This window comes from Macrobrachium nipponense, chromosome 8 (assembly GCF_015104395.2).
Source record: "Macrobrachium nipponense isolate FS-2020 chromosome 8, ASM1510439v2, whole genome shotgun sequence".
In the NCBI taxonomy this organism is placed as follows: Eukaryota; Metazoa; Arthropoda; class Malacostraca; order Decapoda; family Palaemonidae; genus Macrobrachium; species Macrobrachium nipponense.
In genome coordinates, this window is record NC_087203.1 from 40,038,326 (window position 1) to 40,062,656 (window position 24,331).

The 24,331-nt window shown below is 36.9% G+C and overlaps 2 protein-coding genes across 3 annotated transcripts in view; both read right to left on the reverse strand.

Annotated features, from left to right (window-relative positions):
- Positions 1 to 1,653, reverse strand: part of LOC135223060 (protein enabled homolog) — a 6,459-nt gene extending 4,806 nt beyond the window's left edge. The window contains exons 1-3 of the mRNA XM_064261568.1: positions 1,474 to 1,653; positions 1,114 to 1,348; positions 1 to 167 (exon numbers count right to left, since the gene is read on the reverse strand). The exon at positions 1 to 167 is cut by the window's left edge and continues 9 nt beyond it. Coding sequence (XP_064117638.1) covers positions 1 to 167; positions 1,114 to 1,348; positions 1,474 to 1,653 — 582 coding nt within the window. The remainder of the gene's footprint in view (positions 168 to 1,113; positions 1,349 to 1,473) is intronic.
- Positions 1,654 to 8,539: 6,886 nt separating this feature from the next.
- LOC135222699 (uncharacterized) lies at positions 8,540 to 22,585 on the reverse strand. 2 transcript variants are annotated; one of them, XM_064260885.1, is made up of 7 exons: positions 22,428 to 22,585; positions 19,562 to 19,686; positions 18,103 to 18,634; positions 15,472 to 15,642; positions 13,608 to 13,785; positions 11,022 to 11,091; positions 8,540 to 10,103 (listed from the first exon to the last, which is right to left on the reverse strand). In XM_064260885.1, exons 1-6 carry the CDS (start codon positions 22,468 to 22,470, stop codon positions 11,031 to 11,033), a joined length of 1,110 nt encoding a protein of 369 aa, XP_064116955.1. In that variant the 5' UTR covers positions 22,471 to 22,585; the 3' UTR covers positions 8,540 to 10,103; positions 11,022 to 11,030. The 2 variants fall into 2 exon arrangements, with proteins under 2 accessions (XP_064116955.1, XP_064116956.1); XM_064260886.1 differs by lacking the exon at positions 11,022 to 11,091 and having other exon boundaries at positions 22,428 to 22,584.
- Positions 22,586 to 24,331: the final 1,746 nt, after the last annotated feature.

Here is a 24,331-nt window from a genome sequence, read left to right on the forward strand (position 1 = left end):
CGCCTCATTGGCTACCTGGGCGGCCGCGATCGCTCCCTTGTAACCCTTTTCAGCGCTCGCCCCTGGCAGAGATGGCGAGGGCGTACGGGCTAGTTTCCCTCCGGAGTCCATGGCGTTTTGGCACAATGGACGCCGGATTTTGTTGCCTCCGTCATTCATCATATAGTCTTGGTCACATGTAATCTCTTTTCATTGGGGATTCGAGACTTGCAAGTGGATGGATGTGTATATGCAAATGTGATTTTTTCCATTTGCCTCCACATAGAGATTTTGTTGGCGTCTCTCGCGATATCGATCTCGCTTCAAAGGGATGTTGTGTAGTATGTCGTGCCTTCTCATTTCGTCTCCTCCCCCTCATCAGAAAATCATTCAGATTTTGCTCACACTAAATGCTTCTCATCAAAGAAAATGTTCAAGTGGTTACTGCTTCTTCGACGACCAATCAGCGATCACAGTTTCCCAAAGAACAATATGGCTACCCTGCGGGGAGGGCGGCTTGCCAGAGTTCGCTTCTGGGTGTAACATCACATTGATGACGTCCTTTTTTATCGCTTATTTAAGGTCTTTTTTTATTTAATTCATCCTTTTAATACTATGTATTCTTGAGTATGTTGTTGATTTTCACGCAGGTAATTCAGATACGCAATTTGAAATCGTCTCCGTTTAATGCAGTCGTCGGCAACGCTTGTCCGTCGAAGGGGGTGGGGAGGGGGGGGGGGCGGGCTGAAGAGGCCATTCGTCAATCGGCAACCGGTCTGTCAATCATCGTCTCGACAAAGGGCGATTACGAGGGTCAAACAAAGAGACAAATAATTTAAAAGAGACAAATCGGGGGTAGCAAGTACGAATAATATGTTAGGAAAGCGTAATTAATGAGTGACCAGAAACAGGGGCGCCATTGTTTTTAAACCGTGGAGCTCAGTCCCGAGACGTGTTCCCAGGGCCAATGTGCTTTGGGGACTGTCACTGGAGGCTCGTCGTTCGCTTTCTTGTGTATTTGATTTAGTTGCTTAGAAGGTTAGGTTGCGTGGCTCGTCAGTCAATTGATTGTATGCAGTCGAAGAAAACGGGGAGATGTTTGTTTTGAGGGTTTTAGATAAGTAGAAGACTTACTATTCTGTATTCTGTCACTGTGACCTCCAAGTCCCTCTGTCGGAGTGACGCGTTGATGTCGCCTCCTCCTCCTCTCCTCCTCTCCTCTCACTCCTCCCCTCATCTCCCTTCTTCTCTCCTCCCTCCGAGATGAGAGTCGTCGTGTCGGCCCTCTGGCGACGAACTTGTGAAACCGGGAGAAGGATGAAGGGATTTCAACGGTGCTTCTGGGTTCTTGAAGAATTCTCTGTCGATTCTTGAGAATATGAAGGACCCGGGGGGACAATCACAGGTGCCGGTCATTGCGAAACGTTAAGACAATGGGCCGTTCACACAGGGGCGCATATTTTGGACGTCAATCACAACCGTAAAACAAAAGACTTCTTTGGAGGAGAGGTTGGAGGGCGTGTATAGGTAGAGTCTCTGAGATGTTTGGCCAAGGCCTCTTTCTGTTCTCCTTTCTTTCCTTTCCTCCTCCTCCTCCTCTCCCTCCCGGTCCTTTCTTTCTCTCTCTCCGGCATCTTCAGTTTGTTGTTTTTGTTGGATTTTATACAGCGTCATTAGGTACTCACCCATTCCAGTGGTGTTCCGCAGGGATAATTATTGTTCTTTTGGATGATGGTTTGCTTTCAGGCGAGGTGGGCAAATGCCTCCCTGTTCAGTGCAATTCTTGTGGCAAGAATTTGTTTATTTCAGTTGCTGTCAAGGAGCAGGAGTGGACGTTTCCCCTAAGGCTATTTTGAAGTACTATATAGAACTACTATCTTGCATTTGTAAACTTATCTTGAAACCTTATTTAGCTGATAGTTTGTTCCATGACGAATGACTGAAATAATAGTGTTACATTTATCCTTGTTCTCAAATTAGCAGCTAAAAGTATTGATAATGAAGTGTTTATTAATATATAATACATATTAGGAATTATCATGAATATCTAAAAGCTGAAAAGTACTGAGAGCCTTCAAAATAATTAAGTTGCGGAAGAGAAACAGAAGTCATATTTATAAAAAAATTTAGGTATCGAATGGCACTCTTAATAGTTAAGTTTTGCTATCATAAATAAGGAAAGAGAATCAATAGAATTTCTTATGACAGTTTTATTAAGAGGATTATGATGATTGGTTAACGTTATAATTTAATAGCAGCAGAAGCGATAATATCTTTGCTATGTCATGACGATAATGAAGGTACTACAAGAATCGCTTAATCAGTTGTTAGCTGTTGGCTGATTCATAATTGCTACAAAATGGAAGAAGTCTTGGAACTTGTCTTTACACAATTAGAGAAAATATTTATGTACTGTTTCTTCTATTTATTTACTATAAGCTCTAACCTCGTACGATGCAGTATCTCAAGAAATTTTATTTCCTGCTCGCTTCTCGCGGAAATACTGTCCAGTATTTGGTCGCTGTGTCTAAATTGTAATCTATTGATGCTTTGTATTGATGTGAATATAAGAAAACGGATACTCGCTCAATCGCTTGTATTGAAGTGAATAAAATTTTATATTATGCCCTATTATAGTTATATTAATAGATATATATATGCATATATTAGTTTATAATATTTATATATATATATATAGTATTTATATATATATATATATATGATATATACATATTATATAGTATATTATATATATAGTATATTTACATATATATATATAATAACTTTTAGATATATATATATATAGTGTGTGTGTGTGTGTGTATTTTAGGACCCCGTTGTCAAGTGTTCATTATGCCGCTTCTGACGATTGAAAAGGCCAGGTGTTGAATCATAGGCGAGTCGTAGTGATTTCTGGCACATTTAGTTTAATGCCATTACACCTAGTGTTCAAATGGGCTGGTGAAGTAGGAACTGTCATTATTTCAATGTGATGGCTCGGTTCCACACTGGAGAAGGGAATGGACTATATATATATATATATATATTCCAAAGGTTTTGCCTCTTGTGTTGTGGCAATAACATTCACTTTTCGGGAGAAACAGAGTTCGAATATCTGGGCAAGCTAGAATGGTATAGCAACACTCATGTGAAATCAGTTTTGCCTTTGTTGGCCTAAACAGTGATTTATATACCTGATAGTCATTAAACTATGGTGGGTTGCAGCCGATCATAGAGGAGGCAGTAGGCCATTAACTACATCGCAAAATACTAGCCGAAAACCTAAGCTTAGCACCCTGTAGAGGTACCCTAAAGGGAAGTGCGTGTACTTAGATATATAATTACGGTATTTATATGTATGAGTGATATATATGTATGTATGTGTGTATATGTGTATGTGGTATAGAATGGCTTAGAAAGACCATAAATAGAAGGGAGTTGAAGGACATGTCTGAGGCCTTTGTACTGCGGTGGACTAGCAACGGCTGATGATGATGATATGTGTGTGTGTGTGTGTGTAAAAGTCCCGTTTATAAAGTACCATATATGCCTATATATTTCATTCCATTTCTTCCTGGTGAGGAAATCCATTGTAGTGTCCTCATTATTTACCTTAAGCTTTCCTTAATTATTTTCCAGTCTTTAGATTAATTTCTTATGATGGGAACACAATCAATCTTAAATGCCCCTTTTTCTCATATGTTGGTTCCTCCTCAGTTTTGAGATGCAATCGTAGCTCTCATCCTTTATACAGTACAGTGATCATAAAATTCAAAATTTCAGGGTTATAGGACTTGAATTCAGAAGGCTCCAGATGTAGGTTTCAAGAAAGTTTCCCCTCTCATTTTGTTTACTAAGTCTCCGTTCATATTCTCTTTCTTCGATCTAACTTTTTTACTGTACCTCCGGTCACATTCTCTTTCTTGCATCTGACTTTCCATCCTCTCCTAACAATTGTTTTATAGTGCAACTGCGAGTTTTCCCCATTACACCTTTCAAACCTTTTTACTCTCAATTTCTCTTTCAACGCTGAATGACCTCTTGGGTCTCAACGCTTAGACTTGGGCCTAAACTTTACGTAATCCACTCCGTAATTCACACTGAATATAAAGCTTTCCATAGTGTTTTATTTAGGTTTAATTTTGCACGATGCTACTCGGCGTCATTATTGAGAAACTTTAGAACGATATACTTTTGTCTAGAGCAGTGGTTCTTAACCTTTTTCAGTGCCCGTGCCCCTTGATATCTCAGAAAATGTTCTCGTATACCCCATCCAATATAAATACCATACAAACATATGAAAAAGATTAGTGATATAAACCTTGCTGAGAAATTATTGGATTTTTTAATTACTGAACAAAGGTACTTTATTTCGAATAAAAAGTGTCAATTAGTAGTGTTTTGCTTTCTCATGGTAAATATAAGGTACCATTGCACTGGCTATCATGTCTCGTACCCCCATGGGGTACAGGTACCCCAGGTTAAGAACCACTGGTATGAGTGTATTTACAAGTATATAATAGCATACAGCCAAAACGACATAAATATCTGGTGCATGTTTCCTCACACACACACACACACACACACACACACACACACACACACACACACATATATATACCAGACACACACACATATATGTGTGTGTGGTGTGTGTGTGTGTAATTGTAATAGCCACAGTGCCCTCTTAACTTCTCGAATTTTTCGCGCTTTTTTGGATACGCTTGTCACTACAAAGCCTTAAGGTCCAAGTGCAAGAAATATGAAGAAATTATGATGTCCGAAACCGGGAAACGAACCCGGGATATCATAATCACGTCGGCAACGTGACCTCGTCGTGATTATGGTATGGCAGGTTCGTTTCCCATTATCGGGCGTCATAATTTCTTCACATTTCTTGCGCTTGGATCCTAAGGCTTTATAGTGACAAGCTTATCCAAAACAGATTGAAGAATTCGAGAAGTTAAGAGGGCATTGTGGCTATTACAATTACATATGTGTCTGGTATAAACGACCAGTAGATTCTACATATAAACCATTATATAATAATATAATATATAATATTATATATATATATATATATAATATATATAATTTATATTATGTTATATATGTAATTATATATATAATATATATATATATTATTATATATATATTATATATAATATATATATATATATATATATATAATATATGTTAATATATATATATTATATTATATATATATATATATATTATATATATATATATATATATATATATATATATTATATATAATATATATATAGTGTGTGTTTCTGTGTGTATACATTTCTGTTCAAACATATATATATGTATATTTATATATATATATATATATATATATATATATATATATATATATATATATATATATACATATATATACATCATATATACACATATATACATTATTTTATAAATTAAATATAAAAGTGGACTTATATTCTACGGTGTATATAATACTTGTATTTTTCATTGTGTGTATTATGATACGTACAAAGGGCGGTATTAAATGGATTTCCTCTCGTCCCCTCAATTCCGAAAATTGTTAGCGTGAAGGCAGTTTTGGGAAGCGAGGTTGAATGAAAGCGGAAAATAAAGAAAAAATAAAAAAGAGCGAACATTGATTGTAGTAATAATGGGAAAGTAATAAGTGAACCTTTCTCCTGGGTACAATGGGCAGGCTGTAATCGAAGCCGGGCACAAGGCAATTGAAGCCGGCCGCTGTGTTACAATGGCCCGGGACAGACACATCAAGAAATCAACTGAAGAAGTCCCTTTTCTGTTTTTATTGTTATGGGGGTTTTTGGTGGCTCCCGGGTTAACGTTGGAAGAAGAAGAAGAAGAAGTCGAAAAAAAAAATGGGTAATCTTCAGCGGTCGATATTGATTTATTTTATTTGTTGGCCTTTCATAGTTGCCGGGTCGGTTTTGTTGGCAAGTTTGATTTCCCTCTTCTCTCTCCCTCCCCCTCCCCCCTTTTTTGTCCTGGCTTTTCATTCCTTCTCTCTTTTATGGCGGCTTTAAAGCGTTTTTGGGGGGAAATTCTACACGGGAGGTGGAGTTTCCTTAATCGCCGACATTGTTGTTCTTCCTCCGATTGTAGTATGAGCGTCGGAGTCAGTGGTCGATTTTTTATAATGTGATTTTAATTCTCGGATGGAAGAGCACATGACACCTCTAGTTAATAAAATCTTTTAAAATATCATATTGTTGTATGTTCGTGACACAAGTCGGTTTATATGTCTATGCTCAATTCAAATTAAAGCTTTTATTTTGAGTGTATTATATAGTACTTCCAAGTTTGACCTTGTTTTACCACAATTCAGGACTTGATTCTCTTTCAATCTTTCTTAGGAATTAGCTGAGGATACGTCCTTTGTTTTATAAAGATAATTTAGAAGTCGCCATCCACTCAGTCCTGTAAGCAGTTGACATGTTTTACGCACGAGTAGAGGTATAAATGTCCTGTCGTGTAAGCTTAGGTTAAAATAACATTCACTACCATTGCATAACAAATGATTATGTGAAGATGAATCAACATGTCTGTGCCAAATATCATTTGGTATAGCATCACTTAGTTTTAATCGGTAAAATAAAATGCTCTTTTTGTCATTTGACTGCCCGAGTTGTCGCCAAGAGATTCAGTAAATTGGAAACAAGTGTCTTCGGCTAATACTGTCGCCAAGAGATTATGTAAATTGGAAATGGTAGTCTTCAGTTAATACTAGTAGCTGTCGCCGAGAGATTTTGTAAATTGGCAATACTTGCTGCTTCCAGGTAACAGTAGCAAACAAAAGTGGCTCGAGTACCTTTAGAATTAAGGGGGATTTTATTAAAGTTTACGAATATTTCAAGCATTCCGTTATGCCCTTTTATATTCCCATTACGCTTGCGCGGTTTTTCCCCACATGTGTCATATTTTGTAGTTGGGGGTGGCGGGGTGGGGGGGTTAAAGATGGATAAATCTGAGGAGAAAATAAGGTATAGATTTTGGTAAAGCATGTCCAGTGGTAATTTAAATCATAGTGGAACCATCGTTGCCAATTTAGCGGCGCTTCACTACGAACTGTTTCCAGGAATTTTAGATGTCATATTAATGCAATGGTGACACAATTTCTCTAATAATTATATAATATAATATTACGAATGGATGCGCGAAAATCACTTATACGAATGGATACACGAAAATCAGTTATTATCAAGTTTTTGTGAAAGTCTTGTCCCGATTTTTGGCGGGTAAACACAGACCAATTAGCAGCAGTGATTACTGTGGAGCACTTCCCAATGTTTCATCGAATGTAGCAGCTGAGCTGTGTAGTATCACAGCTACATTAAGGCATATTGCTCATCCCAGATTCCAGATTTATATTCCAGATTCCAGATTCTTATTTGTGTGGTTTTAGAGGAGTTTTGCAGGCCCCGGAGGTTTAATGGTGTATATACTTACGTCGGCACAATTCAAGTATGCTCATTTTCCATTTGAACATTAATGATAGTGTTAGGACAGACCAACTAGCAAAGTCGGCAGTAATTAGTGTGGTCCTTAGACGATGTACTGTTTCATTTAATAATTTCTTTTCTACTTTATTTTTTAATAAATCCGGAGTTTGTGGCCTTAACATAATGAACCTTATAGGGGGGTAGGGCCGTCAGTGCTCCTCACTTGGTGTACTGCAGGATATTATTTAAGGTTCTTTGCAGCGTCCCTACGACCCCTAGCGGCAACCTCTTTCATTCATTTTACTTTACCACCGTTCATAGTCACTTTCCTCCATCAGCCTCCGTTCTTAATCTCATTCTTCCATCTGACTTTCCACCCTCTCTTAATATTTTCATAGTGCATCTGCTTTTAGGTTTTCCTCCTATTACTGTCAATTAACCTTTTAGGGCTGAATGACCTCATAGGTCCCAGCGCTTGTCATTTGGCCTAAATTCCATATTCCTTCCAACACAACGAAGGAATTCAAAAATACATACTAGGAAAGTCCGCGTGGTGCCAAGGATTTGGGAGGTTGTATTGTTCCGGTTGGGCATTTGATGCCCTACCCTTGGAGAGCGGAGAAGCCTCGTTCCTTTAGTTTAGACAGTAGGGACAGATGGATATTATGGATCGGACAATTATGATTTATGTGGTACTTTCCTTTATACCCCTTCTTAGGACCCCAGTTAACTTATAATCATTCATTCATTGGCACCATCCAATGTGAAATTGTGGTGTGGTAGTTGTTCCAACGTGTGGTTTATATTATTCTACTTTATGGTAAGCTGTCTGTAGTATTTTTTTTTTTCATTCAATACTAGCTTATCGAAAGTATTGAACTTTTCTTCGTCAGTATCCCTAGTTGTATAATGCCAGATTATTCATAATCGTCGTCTGTTAATGAATCCTATCCGTGCTGGCGAAACCATTCATCGGATTATTCTCTCTCTCTCTCTCTCTCTCTCTCTCTCTCTCAAAAGTTGTAACAGTGTATTATATTGAACTTTGAACTCATATCAGCAAAAATGGTGATTTAAAAGAAAAAAAAACAATGTAATTCTTTTTTAAATATTTTTATTAAGTTGCTCGTACATTTATTTCAGTTTTTTTATTTTATTTTTTTCCAAGGTACAATCGTAGTTCGTTCACTATTAGTCAAATTAGAGTATTTATTCGCCTTTGGGAAACAGTATAAGACGACTTGTGTTGATTTTGACTAACTAAGCTTGGTCACTATACTTCTAGTGTAATGTTTACACCGGTAAGTGTTTTCATTTGATTGGTACCGAGTTTTCGAGGTTAGCTACAGATATTAATGAAATAAATAGTTATTTTAAAAACTATAAGGACAGATTTAAAAAAAAAGCGGTAGAAGCACAAACATAGGATAACATTGAACGCAAATAATCTAAGCTACGCGAATTCATATATTCATTATGTCTATGAAGTACCAAGAAGTACCTCCCTCAGCAAGGCAACTTGATGTTATGAGATTCACTTATTTTCCGTCATTCTTGATCATTATTCTTCACTTTCATTTCTGTGGGATTTATGCTTTTACCGTAAGTTGTTGTTATATAGCGATTAAACAGTTAAATCGTTGTATATTCTCACATTGCGTCTAGTGTATATGTATGAAATCTGCTATTGTGTATATATTATGTGTGTATGTTTATGCTCACCTGTTTGTGGCAAGGCGAAGACAGTATTGACATACCGCAACGTCACCAAGCCTGTCTGATCTATCTTCAACTGTATGTGAATAGTTTGTGTATCGTTGTACTGGTCTGTCCGGTTTTGAATTGCTGTCTCCATGGAACCATGAGATCATTCAATTCTTCAGCCTAAAGTCGTGTACAATCACGCATGTATTATTTTACCTTCCATTGCTGGTTTAAACCAGTATTCAATTAGGAACCACTAGTGGGTCCTGATTCTAATCTGCTTGGCTTTCGTTAAGTGTATGGTGTTGGTGTCTGGTAGATTGTCAAGTATGTATCTTGCAGTTCAAACTATACACTAAGATATCAAGCATTCAAACTACAGCTCTCGCTCTTGTTACGTTTCAAGATATGAAACAGTTATTTCGATTGACGTTTCCTGCCGATCGATAATAGGCAATTTAAATAGAGTATAAAACAAGAAATCAAGTGATCGAAATTAAAGGCGCCATAAGCAAAAATAAACAAAATTGCTGAAAATGTTGATTACTATAATTAACTCTCGAATCTACAACTTCATCGGTTATTTAATACTCGTTTGTTAGCTTCGATGTCATTGGATTAGAAAATGACAAAACGTGCTGGTATTGAATCATTCACCTTATTTACAATGTTATTTTGGAAATAAGCCTGTCTGTCTGCCATTTGGAACAGAATTTATAATTGATTGTTATTCAAGGAGTTGGAAAGGATTTCATGGTAGTTAAATTAGAGTTCTGGTTTTAGAAATTATATTCTTATTGAACACCGCGTTCCTCTTAACTGCTAGTTCCGTCAGGTTGATATAATCAGAGTGGTAATGATAGAGGTCGTCGGTGTTGGAGTCGTAAAAGCTTTACCTTCTGGTGTCGTAGTTAGTATCTTGAAAGACAGCCTTACTGGGATTTGTAGGTTTATTGTCTGCAAAGCAAAGGAAGTATGTCGTTATTCATCCATGTTATGGTCAAATTTAATTGAGTTTTAGATAGAAACATTGCTCTATTTCTTAATTTAATGAGTGTTTAAGTCAATAGTCCCACAATTGAATTGGTAGATATCACAGATTTGATAGATGTGTATCAAAGGAAGGTTAGGATTTTATGCAATAGCACATCGGCTTTCTCCAGGCGAAAGCCAGGGTTATTTGAATATAAGTGTCTATCGTATAGCATTTATTTTTTAACTAATTAATATTAGTATCAAGTTTGTAAGAATTAACAGAGTGAAATTAAATACCTCTTTCAAAGGAATTTGGAAGTTGACCTTTGGTCTCAAACAAGTTGTCAGAAGAATAACCTAATCTGACAACAGTAATACACACACACACGCACACACATATATGTGTATGTGTTTGTGTCTATGGATGTACTATAGTGCAGAATCACTTTTGGTATTATTTTATAAATCACATAGTAATCAGTAGGTTTCTGAGTTCAGTAATGGTCACAATTATATTAAAGCTCCCTTTAGCACTTTTCTGCGAGGTAATCTTGCATAGAAACACGATTCTTGTTAATGAAAGCAGCAATAAGCACCATATTATTAAGAAGCAGAAGTACATTTACACACGAACACACACACACACACACATTACTATGTCCCATAACGTGTGATTAGCGTAAGGTAAGGTTCATGCACTCATTAAATTGGCAATTGAAAGATTGCAATCAGTAGCCATATGCCTAAATTTCTCTCTCTTTTTTCCTTTAATAATCACTATTGAAGCTTCTACTTGCGGTAAATCTTTTTTAGTTAAGGAGTCGATGAGTGATTTGCAATGGAAAAATAAAACGTAAATCAACTTCCACAGTCTGGTTTTGACTGCGTTCTTCTATTTACCTTTAGCGTCTACATTAGATAATCATTTCTTACTAAGCCATTGTGCATCAACCTTGCCTTCTCCACATGTCTGGGGGAGCGAGAATAGGGAGAGGTGTTAATAAAAAGAGTCATCATCAAGAAATGTTTGTTGTTTATGCTTTCATCATGTATTGACAGAAAAAGTCAGAACTTTCAAATATGCAAACGTATAGGTATACAGACATGCAGCATTCTAAGTTCGTATTCATATTCATGTATTGAGAGATAAGATACTCGCCAGTGCATTAACAATGACGTTAAATCGCGCGCTTTCGATGTAATTCGTTCATCTTAATGAAAGTATAAGAGGTCTTGCGTATTCCAATGATATTAGTGCATAAGGTCCCTTGTCAGAGTAATAGTATATGGAATCCTTTTTCATCCGGAAAGGTAGAATAAAATGTATTATAAAGGATTCGTCAGCTGATACCGTTAGCGTAAAAGTTCGTATATGTATCCGTAATGAAAGTGTAAAAGAAGGCCTATGTCATCCTTAGCAGTTTCGGGAAGGTTCTTTATGATCAACAGTAGATGGAACAGTTCCCGTGACGATTCAGTGTTATAATGTAATAGTACTATATAAGTCCGTGTGTTTTTTCTTACTGATATTGGAGAGAGAGAGAGAGAGAGAGAGAGAGAGAGAGAGAGAGAGAGAGAGAAGAGAGAGAGAGAGGAGAGAGAGAGAGAGAGAGAGAGAGAGAGAGAGAGAGAACCCTGGTGTATACTTGTGGACACCGTGATAGGTCCAATTCTTACTCTGGGTGAAAGTGGGGTGTTCAGCTATTAGCAATTGTATTTATTCTTAGTGACAGTACTGTAAGGATCCGGTGCCACTACATAAAATGAACGATCTTTGTTTCGTATCCTTAATGGTGAACTTACAATTTTATGTGTTATGGTTAGTGATAGTGTTAAAATCATAAATGGCCTCTTTTTTAACATCTGGAACACTGTAAAAAGTTGTCATTTTATCGGATATTTGGCAGTTTATTCCGGGTGATTTTTTTTGAGAGGTCCTGTGTTTATCCTTAGGCAAATTAATGTCCTCTGTTAATTCATGTAAAGGTGTCGTTGATTATCTTTAGTTGCCGTTCGTATCGAGGGTAATAGTGTAATCGGTGCACTGCAATTGGTTAGATAAAGCGGCTTTATTGATCCATAGCTCGAAATCTGTAGTTTGCACGTGACGAAATTTTAGTTTTCCTAATCATAGAAGAGACACTGATTATGTGTACATCTCATGAAGAAATATATAAAGGTATGTGTACATCTCATGAAGAAATATTTAAAGGTTGAGAAGGAGCGATCAAATGATTTAGGGGAGAGATATATGTAGCAATAATAATTATATAAATTAGATACTTCATGTATAAGATTGCACTGCGTAGTCATCATTTCTGTGTGCATAGTCTTGTTGTCCCTTACGATGAACGAAATTATTTTTCAAATGTAGGGTAGTCAGCGGTAAAAATGTGAACTTGTAATATTTTCTTGTGTTTACGATATTGTTCTAGTGATGTGCTTTGCTTTTTTTTTTCATGTCTACTACCATTGTAATTGTATAATCTCTGCTATGATTACGTCATTATTATATTAGTTACCGTACGTTACTCCCAATAGTTGTTTCACTAACGTGTTTAGTTCTACAATCTCTACCTAATTTTATATTACCCCATCTCTATGTGAGCATGTGTGAAGGTTGGAAATGAATTTGTGTGTGTGTTTGATGCAAGGGTAATTGTTTGCTCGTTTTTTCCATTATGAATTCTTACTGTAGCATTCTATTTTCAAAAGTCGGAGAGTTTTATTAGTTGTGTATCAAAGAAGGACGTCCTAGTTTTTTTTTAAAGAAACTGGGCGAAATAATCTTTAGTTTTCAGACGTACCTAGCAAGATATAATTTGACAATAGCCCTTGTTAGAAGTTATATATTTAGGCGCAAAAAAGCATAGTGATGCTTTATTATTATAGAGTCCAATGTTAAAAGTATTGTGTCTAGGTATGAGGAAATCAAATATACAATCAATTATATCCACACTGCAAATAAATTCGTAAAAAAAGGACAACACTCTTCTAACTGGTTAGTGTAAAGATATAATCATTATTTATTGTTAGTGTAAGATATAGATATAGAATATATTATTTCACTTAGTGTAAGATATAATCATTATCTATTTTTAGTAATGATACAATCATTGTTGATTATTGGTTAAGATATACTCATTATTTACTGTTAGTGTAAGAATAGAAATAATTCTGAGTGTCAGATATAATCGTTATTTATTGTTAGTGTAACGTATGACCATTATTTATAGTTAGTGCAAGATATCATTATTTATTGTTAGTGTAAGATATTCTCATTATTTACTGGTAGTGTAAGAATCATTAATTTTTGGTAGTGTAAGACATACTCATTATTTACTGTTAGTGTAAGAATCATTATTTATTGGTAGCGTGAGATATAACCATTATTTGTTGTTACGGCAAGATATAATCATTATTGATTATTAGTATAAGATACAAACCATTATATAATCTCATCGCACTGAGGTGACCCCGACTTACTTCCTGTTGCACGCGAGAATCCTTCTTCGAGTGACTGGCTTGAGAAGCACCAGGTCATCCTCCCTCAGGTACCTGAGATCTCCGACGCTGTGGACGCCGATGGCCGTCAGGAACCCGGAGATGTGCGTCAGCCCGTACCAGGTCAGCCAGGCCTCGAGGGAGCATCCTTCGGGGGGCGCTGGAGCCGAACCAGAGGAAGTGGGGGTGATGAGATCCGTAGGAGGAGATGGAAGATTGAGGGCGGAGGCGGAAGCGGAGGAGGTGGTGGTCTCCGATGGTTTGGAGACAGTTAATTTGGAGGTTAGGAAGAGAGGGAGGCTATGGAGGATAGGAGAAGCGTCAGAGAGGCAAGATTCTGCGAATGTTGAATCTTTGAGGGTGATATAAGGAAGAAGGGACAGCGAGTTTTAGGAAAGGGTTGGGGGAAGGTAGAGGGGTGTGGGGAGGGGGATTTTTTTTAAGTGAATAGCATGCAGCTATTGATGGTTCTTTCGTTTGTGTTTATTGTTCAAATGCATGGTTAGTTTGGGTTGGTGAAATTTGGAAACATATATGTATATATATATATATATATATATATATATATATATATATATATATATATATATATATATATATATATATATATATAGAAGACTAGTAAGGAGGCTCAAGCCCTACAGATATCGTAAGGTGGAGAGGTAAAGGCATGTCTCAGCGTAGTACATAATTTATTGCCGACGTTTCACATCACTTCGATGCATTTTCAAGGCTGGGAATGATAAAAATACAAACATATAAGACTCGTCACTGATAAAACACCGTATAATATTTAAAATTTAAAATTGAACACTAAAAATTTAAAATGTAAAAATTATTGTACAACAACATTAGTTGGAGAGACAACCTACCAGAGTAAAAATAGAAGGTGACTGAAGGACAGAGTGGGGAGAAAAAAAATAATAAAGTAAAAAAACACCCACACACAAAACTATGTAAACAAACAAGTGGTTAGGCTATGAACAGCTGAACTGACGAGGACTGGGCATTTAAATTCGGTACATTAGTTTTGATTAAAATTGATTCCAGTGTTAAAAGCTCCCGCTTGGACATCGATGATTTTAAAATTATTGGATCAGCCAATAAAGATGACGAGCTTTTAACACTGGAATCAATTTTAATCAAAACTAATGTACCGAATTTAAATGCCCAGTCCTCGTCAGTTCAGCTGTTCATAGCCTAACCACTTGTTTGTTTAAATAGTTTGTGTGTGGGTGTTTTTTTACTTTATTATTTTTTTTCTCCCCACTCTGTCCTTCAGTCGCCTTCTATTTTTACTCTGGTAGGTTGTCTCTCCAACCTAATGTTGTTGTACAATAATTTTTACATTTTAAATTTTTAGTGTTCAATTTTAAATTTTAAATAAATATTATACGGTGTTTATCAGTGACGAGTCTTATATGTTTGTATTTTTATCATTCCCAGCCTTGAAAATGCATCGAAGTGATGTGAAACGTCGGCAATAAATTATGTACTACGCTGAGACATGCCTTTACCTCTCCACCTTACGATATATATATATATATATATATATATATATATATATATATCATACATATATATATACATATATATATATATATATATATATATATATATAGTATATATACATATATATATATATATATATATATATATATATATATATATATATATATATATTCTTATAAGCCAAAGTATCCCATTAGAAAACCGAAGAATAACATGTCCCTAGAAAACAGGAATATATCAGTGTAAGGCTTCATATACTGTTTATACCCAACAAGTTGAGTCCCCCCCCCCAAAAAAAAAAAAAAAAAAAAAAAAAAATCCTCGTCTTTCCTACCTTCGTGGTGAAGGCTGAGGGAATCGAGCTGCTGCAGGAGGCGGCGACGGGAAACCAGCTGAATGGCCTCCAACTCGGGCATCTCAAGAAGCCTAAGGTCCCTGACGCACATACAACCCAGCACCTTCAGGTAGTCCAGCAGGTGGCTCAAGTGCAGGCTGCCCAAGAACTCTGTGAGGTAGAATGCGGTTGTCACCATTACCGTGGGCTTTTTACTTACGTTGAATTAATTAGATTAATGCAATTGAAAGATATTACAGAACTGCAGGTAATAAGATGGTTATATTATCGTCCTTTCTCAGGTGTCAGCTTAGCCTAAATGCGATAGAATAGGCAGTCGCCCAGGAGAGAGAGAGAGAGAGAGAGAGAGAGAGAGAGAGAGAGAGAGAGAGAGAGAGAGAGAGAGAGAGAATGTACAGGCCACTTGGTCCCGCATTGTATTACCCGACTTTCTGATGAAGATACAATTATTATTTAATGTTAGTGTAAGATATAATTATTATCTACGGCTCACTACGCTACGGTCATTTCAACTTACTTCCTATTGGAAGGTTAAGTCCTAGTCAGAATCCTCCAAGGTCACAACGGGCTTACAAGTAGCTGTCGACCACCCACAACCGCAGGTCGCAAAAGGTCGTTGGAGGTCTTTGTTGATAGGACCGATTTGGTCGCAAGGAAGAATTCGATGCTTCACCGAATTCTTCTTGGCAGCAGATTTGGTTGTAAGGATTTTGCTGGTGATCGGTAAGTATAATTTGCCATCAGTGGGCAGCTGGTTTGCTACCAGTCTGGGATTGGTGAGCGAATTACCTCCAGGTCGGCCACCTGTGGCCAACCAATTAGCAACTGATGACCGGAGTAGTTGAAACAGGTCTGCGGTTGTCGCCGACCATTGTAGCCGTTATTGTGGTCGCAATACTGGCCCTCTCTGGCACTTAATGGTGTTCAGTGGCTGCTCTTATCACACTTGGCAACTGGTGGGCAAGCATATCAAGTGGCACGCCCAATACCATCTCTTGTGTCTTTTCAGTTTTCGTCATTTTTATCTGTTTAGTAATTTATTTTTTATTTTTAAATAAGTAACCTCTTTTCTTTATTTCCCTTTACCTCCTTTTACTTCTTCGTAATGAACACCATTATTGTTTGGAAGCTTGAATTTCAAGTCAGTGGCGCCTGTGGGCTTGTTCCTTATGAATAATGTTCATCCTCTGAATAATGATAATCATAATAATTATAATATGGACAACAGCCAAGGCAGTAGCATCTTCTTGTGCCACCAGTTTTGACAAGAGCGGAAATTAGTTCTCGTGATGCTAACTTGTCAGAAAGGGATATTGCGTGTTTGATTGCATAGCAGGAACCTATATATATATATATATATATATATATATATATATATATATATATATATATATATATATATATATATATATATATATTGAAGGTTCCTGTATAGTAGATCGTCGCCGGCCTCCCGGTGAATGATAGAGCACAACTCAATATGTCTAGTTGAAACCGTCGACGACTGATGAAGACCGTAGGTTACGATGGGCGCCAACCTGATTTCACGGGTTGGTGCTTGATATTCGGTCGGTGGGCGCTTAGTAATCGACCTGGGGTCTCCTAGTATTTGCGTGGTGGGCGGCTAGTCGCCTGATGTCTCCGGCCAGGGGGCAGGCATGGTAACACTGCGTCCCGGGCTTTAAATAACATCCTATTTCGAATATTAACGGTGTAATTCGCATTCAGTAAATTATTAAAACACTTTTCAGTTGCAAATGTACACCCAGATATCCTTTTATTTACCTAAAACTTACACATAGCGTAACTATTTAAAGCCCGGAACGCAGTGTTACCATGCGCGAACACCACAGGCGGATGGACAGATGGAAAAAAACAGAGTATAGTTGCACAAATGTAGGTGACTGAGTGCCCATCGGTTTCTTCAAAGGATATTCAGTGGTTGCCTACTGGTCGCAGGTAAATCGAAGCGGGTCGCAAGTCTATTGTGACTTGGGCTTTAGACAAATATAACGTTCCTAAACTTACAAGATGCTAATCATAGTCATTTGTAGATTAACAGGTCTTTAGTGTTAGTCAGTTACTTCGTAGAGACAGGTAAGGTTTATATCTTGATTCACTTGATTCTTAATATCATGAGGATACAACGTTGTTTACTTAATGGATCATTTTACTTTATACATAGCCAGATGACATCTTCAGAGGCATTCCGATGTTACTGGATTTAGTGTTAAAGTTAGGCTGTTCAAGTTCACAAAGATAATTGCTTCTGGTTCCATAATGGTAGCATTTAGTTCGAATTTTTCATTATTTCGTCGATTGTGAAACCATAACATAACGAATGAAATTCCGAGTAAGTTTAGGATTTAAAAAAATACTCTTAGTAGCATGAGTCTTGGAGAAACAGATCCACAGTTTTGTATGGGTACAAATGTATTCAAAAATAAATCTAAACAGAGAGCTTTCGGGAATCTGTTAGATTCCCCTTTTCAATCGGAGTACATAACCGTGGATTTGTTTCTCCAAGTTTAGGGCTGTGAGAATTTATGAATGCCTTACAGATAGATATAGACGAGCGCAATATTCCTGATTTTTATAAAACGTCCTTACCTTCCAAGCAGTCGGAAATAGTAGTCTCTTTGTGACCTTTGGTGTCGATCTCTGCATTCTCGGTGTGGCATCCTTCTCCGTTAACACACTCCATGTCTCTTGTTATTCCTCTTCGCTTGGATTCGGACAGAGAGAATGCCTTACGGATCCAATCTCGATGACGAGCGCAAGGATCAGATCCTCTTCGAGATAAACTTTCGTGTTCCTGGTCACTTGAAAGGAACTTCTTATGCAATTGACTTGCAATTGATTTGCTTGAGATTTCCTTTAGAGATGAAACTTCTTCAGTCTTTGTAATATGTTCTTTGCTTTGTTCTTGTTGTACCTCAACTGTCAATAAACCTGGCGATTTCTCTGTCTCGAAGGTGTAAACGTAGATTGTATCTGGGTTTTCTTCACCGAAGAGTCGCGATTTCAAATTCCTTTCAGTAGTATCCCATGAACTGTCGTTTTCTGTCGATGTTGACCGTTTTCTTTCCCTGATGGCAGGCAGTACTTTAGCAATTGGTTTTGCCTTGGCCAAGGGCGTTGGCTGTTGAAGAAATCATACGAGTATTTAGATAGAAAATGGGGTTTCCTGAAGTTGTCATGGGCTTATTATATGTTTAGATTAAGTATAAATGTAGAAATTTCAAATAAGTTGAAGTCAGAAGGAGGAATTTTGGCAGTTTTAAACTCCTTAGAAATACTATACCTATGGAGTTAAATGCTATGTTGTAAGATGAAGTATTGAAGGTCTTGTTATTGGAAAATATTAATTAATAGTAACAGTATGAAGGACTGAATTACCTTAAAATGAATAAAAGTTAGAAGGTGTGTAAACTTAATCATAAAACCAGAATATTCCTAAAGAATTTAAATTACAACCTAACCATAATCTCTGGAAGCTTGAATTTCAAGTCAAGTGGCCCCTGTGGGTTTGTTCCATATGTGTCCATCTTCTGAATAATGATAATAAATACCATAATACCTTTGTGCAAAGACTTATTGTAATGGCGTAGAGTGTAGAACTTTTTTTTACATTTGCTGACTGATTTAGGATTGGTAAGTTTGTCCCAGTGCCGTTCAAATTTTGAATTACAGATGGTATCGCGAATAAATTCAATAGGAAATTGAACCTAGAATATGTATGATTTATGATTTAACTCCAAGTGTGTATAATTGGATATTTAATCCCAAATGTTTGTTGTGTGAATTCCGATTAAGATAGATATAACGTAGTATTTCACCCTAAATAGATATAATCTAAACTTATTAAAAAAAAGGTAATCTGAAATTTCAACCAAAAAGCGTGACAAAAAAAAAAAAAAAAAAAAAAAAAAAACACCGGGTGATCCAAAATATATAAACAAAATTTCATCCAATTTAGTGTAGGTCCTTTTAGAGTTTTGGTCAAGCCATAATTTTTTTTTCTTTTCTCATGACAGGGTTAACCTAGAGACACGTCTCACTTGCTTACCTTTGGGGCTTGCAGTAAAGAAGGGAATGACGTCGCCTTTTGATCGATGGGGTGAGGGGGATATTTTATCTGGATCCTCCACCTCAGTTCATATACCACTGTTTCCTCGATCGCCAACTCAATCACTGAAACGGATTTATTATATATTATATAATATATATATATATATATATATATATATATAAATATATAAATACAAAGCCACGAAGGAAAAATAAACGAAGGAGTCTGCGAGATCTTTCGGCTGAAAAGCCCTTTACTGAAGCAGCTACTGACAAAATACGAGAAAAGACAATACAAGAAGGTTCGTATAACTGACAGATAGGGATTATAATCCTTTTATAATCCCTATCTGTCAGTTTACGAACCTTCTTGATTGTCCTTTTCCTCGTATTTTTGTCAGTAGCTGCTTCAGTAAAGGGCTTTTCAGCCGAAAGATCTCGCAGACTCTTCGTTTATTTTTCCTTCGTGGCATTTATCTTTATTTATGGATTTATCACGTTCCTAACTTTCGTGATTCTGTTATACATATATATATATATATATATATATATATATATATATATATATATATATATATATTTGTAGAAGGTTGTGATCCATTTTTAACCTCTTAATAACTGCCTGTGTGATGAGTGAATTTTTTATAATGGCCCTGTAATTGATGAACTTTATAATGTCTACTATGCGATTAGTAGACTTTATAATGTCTGTGTAATTAGTTAAGTTTATAATGTCCTTGTGATTAGTGGAATCAGATTAAACGTCCTCGTTGATTATGAACTTTATAGTGTCTGTGTGATTAATGAACTTTATAATGTCTGTGTGATTAGCGAACTTTATAGTGCCTGTGTGACTAACGAACTTTGTAATGTTTGTGTGATTAATGAACTTTATAATGCCTGTGTAATTAGCGAAGTTTATAATGTCTATGCGATAAATTAACTTTATAATGCCTGTGTAATTAGCGAATTTTATAATATCTATGTGATAAATGAACTTTATAATGTCTGTGCGATTAAATAGCTTTATGAATGCCTGTCTGATATTCTTCGTAATGAACTGAGGTATATTTGTGTGATTAGTGAATTTGGTGTCTGACATAAATTTCGTGCCGAAATTTCAGTGTAATTTAATATAGTTACGATAAGGAATTGATAAATGTCGTTACTAATATTTTTTGTAGTGAACATGATACATTTCTCGATGATATTCTGCATATGAACTTGATAAACGTTTGACTGATGTTTTTGTTGAGAACGTGAAATATGTCTGTTTTGTCGTTTTGTTATGAACTTGATAAATATATATCTGATATGAGGTGAACTTTAGATACATTTATAATTGATATTTTCGGTATGATATTGATAACCGTCTAACTGATATTTTTCTTGGTGAACTTGAAATATATTATCTGTTAGTTTTGTGGTGAGCCTGATATATTTCTGTATGATGAATTTCTGATATTTTTCTTAGTTTCTGCATGATGAATTTGCAATACTTTCTTAGTGAACGTGATAAATATCTGTATGAGATTTATGAGGTGAACTTGATAAATGATGGTAGGAAATATTCGTAGTGAGCATGGTAAATATATCAGATATTTTTCGCGGTGAAGTTAATAAACGTATGTGTGAAATTTTCATAGCGAACTTGGCGAATGTATCATTACATTACGTAGAGCAATAAATGTCTGTATGAGATTTTTGTAGTGAAGCTGATAACTACATCTGATATTATTTTGTAGCGAACGTTTATTCCCGCGGGTAACCCATCTCCCTAATATGGGGTGGCTCTAGAGGACAACGGAGAAGCAATCAGTACCACATTCACTCTCCATGAGCAGTGCCATGGATGAGACCCGTGTGCTGGAAACCTCTACAGCCTTTGCCACGTGATGAAATTAACCCGAAAGTTAACTTAAATTTAATAATTCAATGCGTATTCGACGTGACGGCAACCGAGTTCCTATTCGTAACCCAATATATAAGAAAATACATGGAGGTAAATTGTATGGTCTTTGCCCTGGAGCGTTCATTTTAGGGCTGGTACCGTCTACACCTTGCCTCGCGTGGAACACTGTACACGGCATTAACAGCAGTGTATCTCCCTTTATTGCCTTTCCTTTCCCTTTGCTGTTTTCCAACCTTGCTGTCCAGCTTCTTTAACTCTTACGTAGCCTTGTTATATATTTCTCTTTAAAAAAAATTAAATAAAAAGACAAAAGTTAATGTTATATGTATTCAAATATATTTTTAACTGTGTAACGCGTATAGTCTCACGTTCAGCTGTCACAAAATTTTCCTGGTAACAAAATCAGAGCAACATAACGCAATAGATGTATTGCAAATAGGGATGCAAATGCAATATGACTTAAATAATTGCTGAAGGCATAAGACACACTCAAGATATAGCCGAACGCGTTCGTTCATTTTGTCATCGGGAACAGTTCCAACACTGAATGCGAGTTAGGCAGCTAAATTTAACCATAATTTAATCTTTATCGTAAACGATTGATATTTTTTTTTTTTTTTTTTTTTTTTTTTGCAATTGGAATAAAATGAAAAATTGACTGTACATTGCACTTAAAAACCATCGGTCGCCCCATAGACCTGTTCATATAGATATTGTAAGAGGGACTTTCGCTCTGTCTTTCAAGAAAACGTGCTCATTCCACATGATCTTTATACCATATTTCTTCCAACTAATCAAACCACTGCTTAACGTTTCAGCAAATATGACCACATTTGTCACCACACGGTAATAATCGATCCTTTCAATCGGTCCGTCGCCGTAGGAAACTCAAGGATCAGGAAGGACAGACTATAACCGAAGGATGGGGGGCGGAATCCGTCGGACGCCGTACCTTGCGGAGTGTGGGCGGCAGCAGCGGCGGCGGTGGGCTCCATCCCGGAGCGCCGCCCGCGATCTTTTATAGCAAATGGGGCATCGGGCGGCGAGAACACTGTGGCGCCAGTTGAAGAGTCGGTGGAGGAGAGCGATAGGAGAAAAGGGGAGGGGGAAGGGGGGCAAGAGAGGGGTTGCATAAAGGTAGGGGGATGAATATATAGGTGGGAGGGATGGGGGTGGGGGGGGGTGGGGGGGGGGGGGGGGAGGGTATTTGCATAGGCTCGGGCCGAGGAGGTAAAGGGTGAGAAGGAGCCAAGACGGGTTGTGGCTGCGAGATGTCATGCACGCCTCCCTTCATGACGGTGATAGGGGACTTATTGGCGCCTGCTTTCCTATCTTTCTCGTCCCGCCGTCGTCATCATTTTCATCTGCAAGCAGAACAACACAGTCCCAAGCACAAGCGTCTGGATCGCCTTCTTATTTTTTAAATGTTTTTAAAGCCTAAATTAGCCCTATTCTAATCAACCAATGTATTTTAGTCCAGTGTCTCCTTCTCGATATCTCCATGACCTTCCCTCTTACCTGAAGGTGTCCCCTCTCGGGGTCGCATACCCTGGTTAAGGGGAAGGGGAAGGGGGAAGGGGTGACGGTGTGATCAGTATGGTTATGCACGGAATTGGATGATGGCATCAAGCACAGTCTATTTTAGTCAGAGCCAGAGAAAGATATTGAAAAATATGGAACTGATTTGAGTGCAACTAAAGCTAATTTGTATACTGACAGGAAGGGTAATCTAGAGTTTTTTTTTATTGTATTTTTATTATTATTTTTTTTTTGCTTAGGCCTGAAAGTGGAAGAAACGATAAAAGGAGGAACTTGACAACAAATGATGAGAAATAATTTGGTTGAATATTCTCTCTCTCTCTCTCTCTCTCTCTCTCTCTCTCTCTCTCTCTCTCTCTCTCTCTCTCTCTCTCTCAAATTCACATAAAGGTATCTTTGTATAAATTTAGTTCAGGCACATTTGAATTGATTTTTTCGTTTCTACCATCTTTATACTTTTCAAACTAATTTAAGATATGGTTATTATTTAGAATATATCTTCACCCCTGAGCGAAAAATTTGAGGGTCGACCTTACGACACAGTTCAGTAAAATCCAATCTTCGAGTATGTGCTGTATCCCCAATCAAACAGGAAACCCTTTGATTCATCAGTGTCCTGTACAGTGAAGTGTGTTGTACCTTACAAGATATGAGAGTACTGGTTCATACCAGGAAAATAAGGTTTATCATGAAAATGAAGGCTATAGTGTAATGTTTCCCGAACATGGCTCTTTACTTCTCAGCCTACAGTGACAGCAGATTTAATCATTTCTGTTACTAAAATTGGTCTAGCTGAAAAATTTTATAATTCAGCTAAAGTAAAAAATCAATTACGGCCACAAATCTTTACTTCTTTGGTTTTATTATTTATAATCCGAGGCGACCAAATACTCATATTGAAGAGGAGTAAAAGGCTTTTGATTTACCTATGACGCAAACTTCTACAGAAATGACAGGACATATCTTAAAAATAGAGAAGATAACCAATAAATGAAGAACAATCGACATACAGATGAACATTTCTATTTGATAATATTCACTATGTATCCATAATTAAATTTTTATGTGTTTGTTGTGCAGGTAAATAACTCCTTGTATAGACTTGCCATCGTCCAGCTCGTTGGCTGCTTCTTTCAATACTGACCCCCTTGTATAAATGAGCAGTATAAAGGTCCCTTGGTCTCGACCCTTCTTTGTAATACTGTCATTTGATATCAGAGGTTTATCTTCCTGGTATGAACCAGTACTCTCATATCTTGTAAGGTACAAGACACTTCACTGTACAGGGCACTGATTGGAACCTGCAAAGAGAGAATT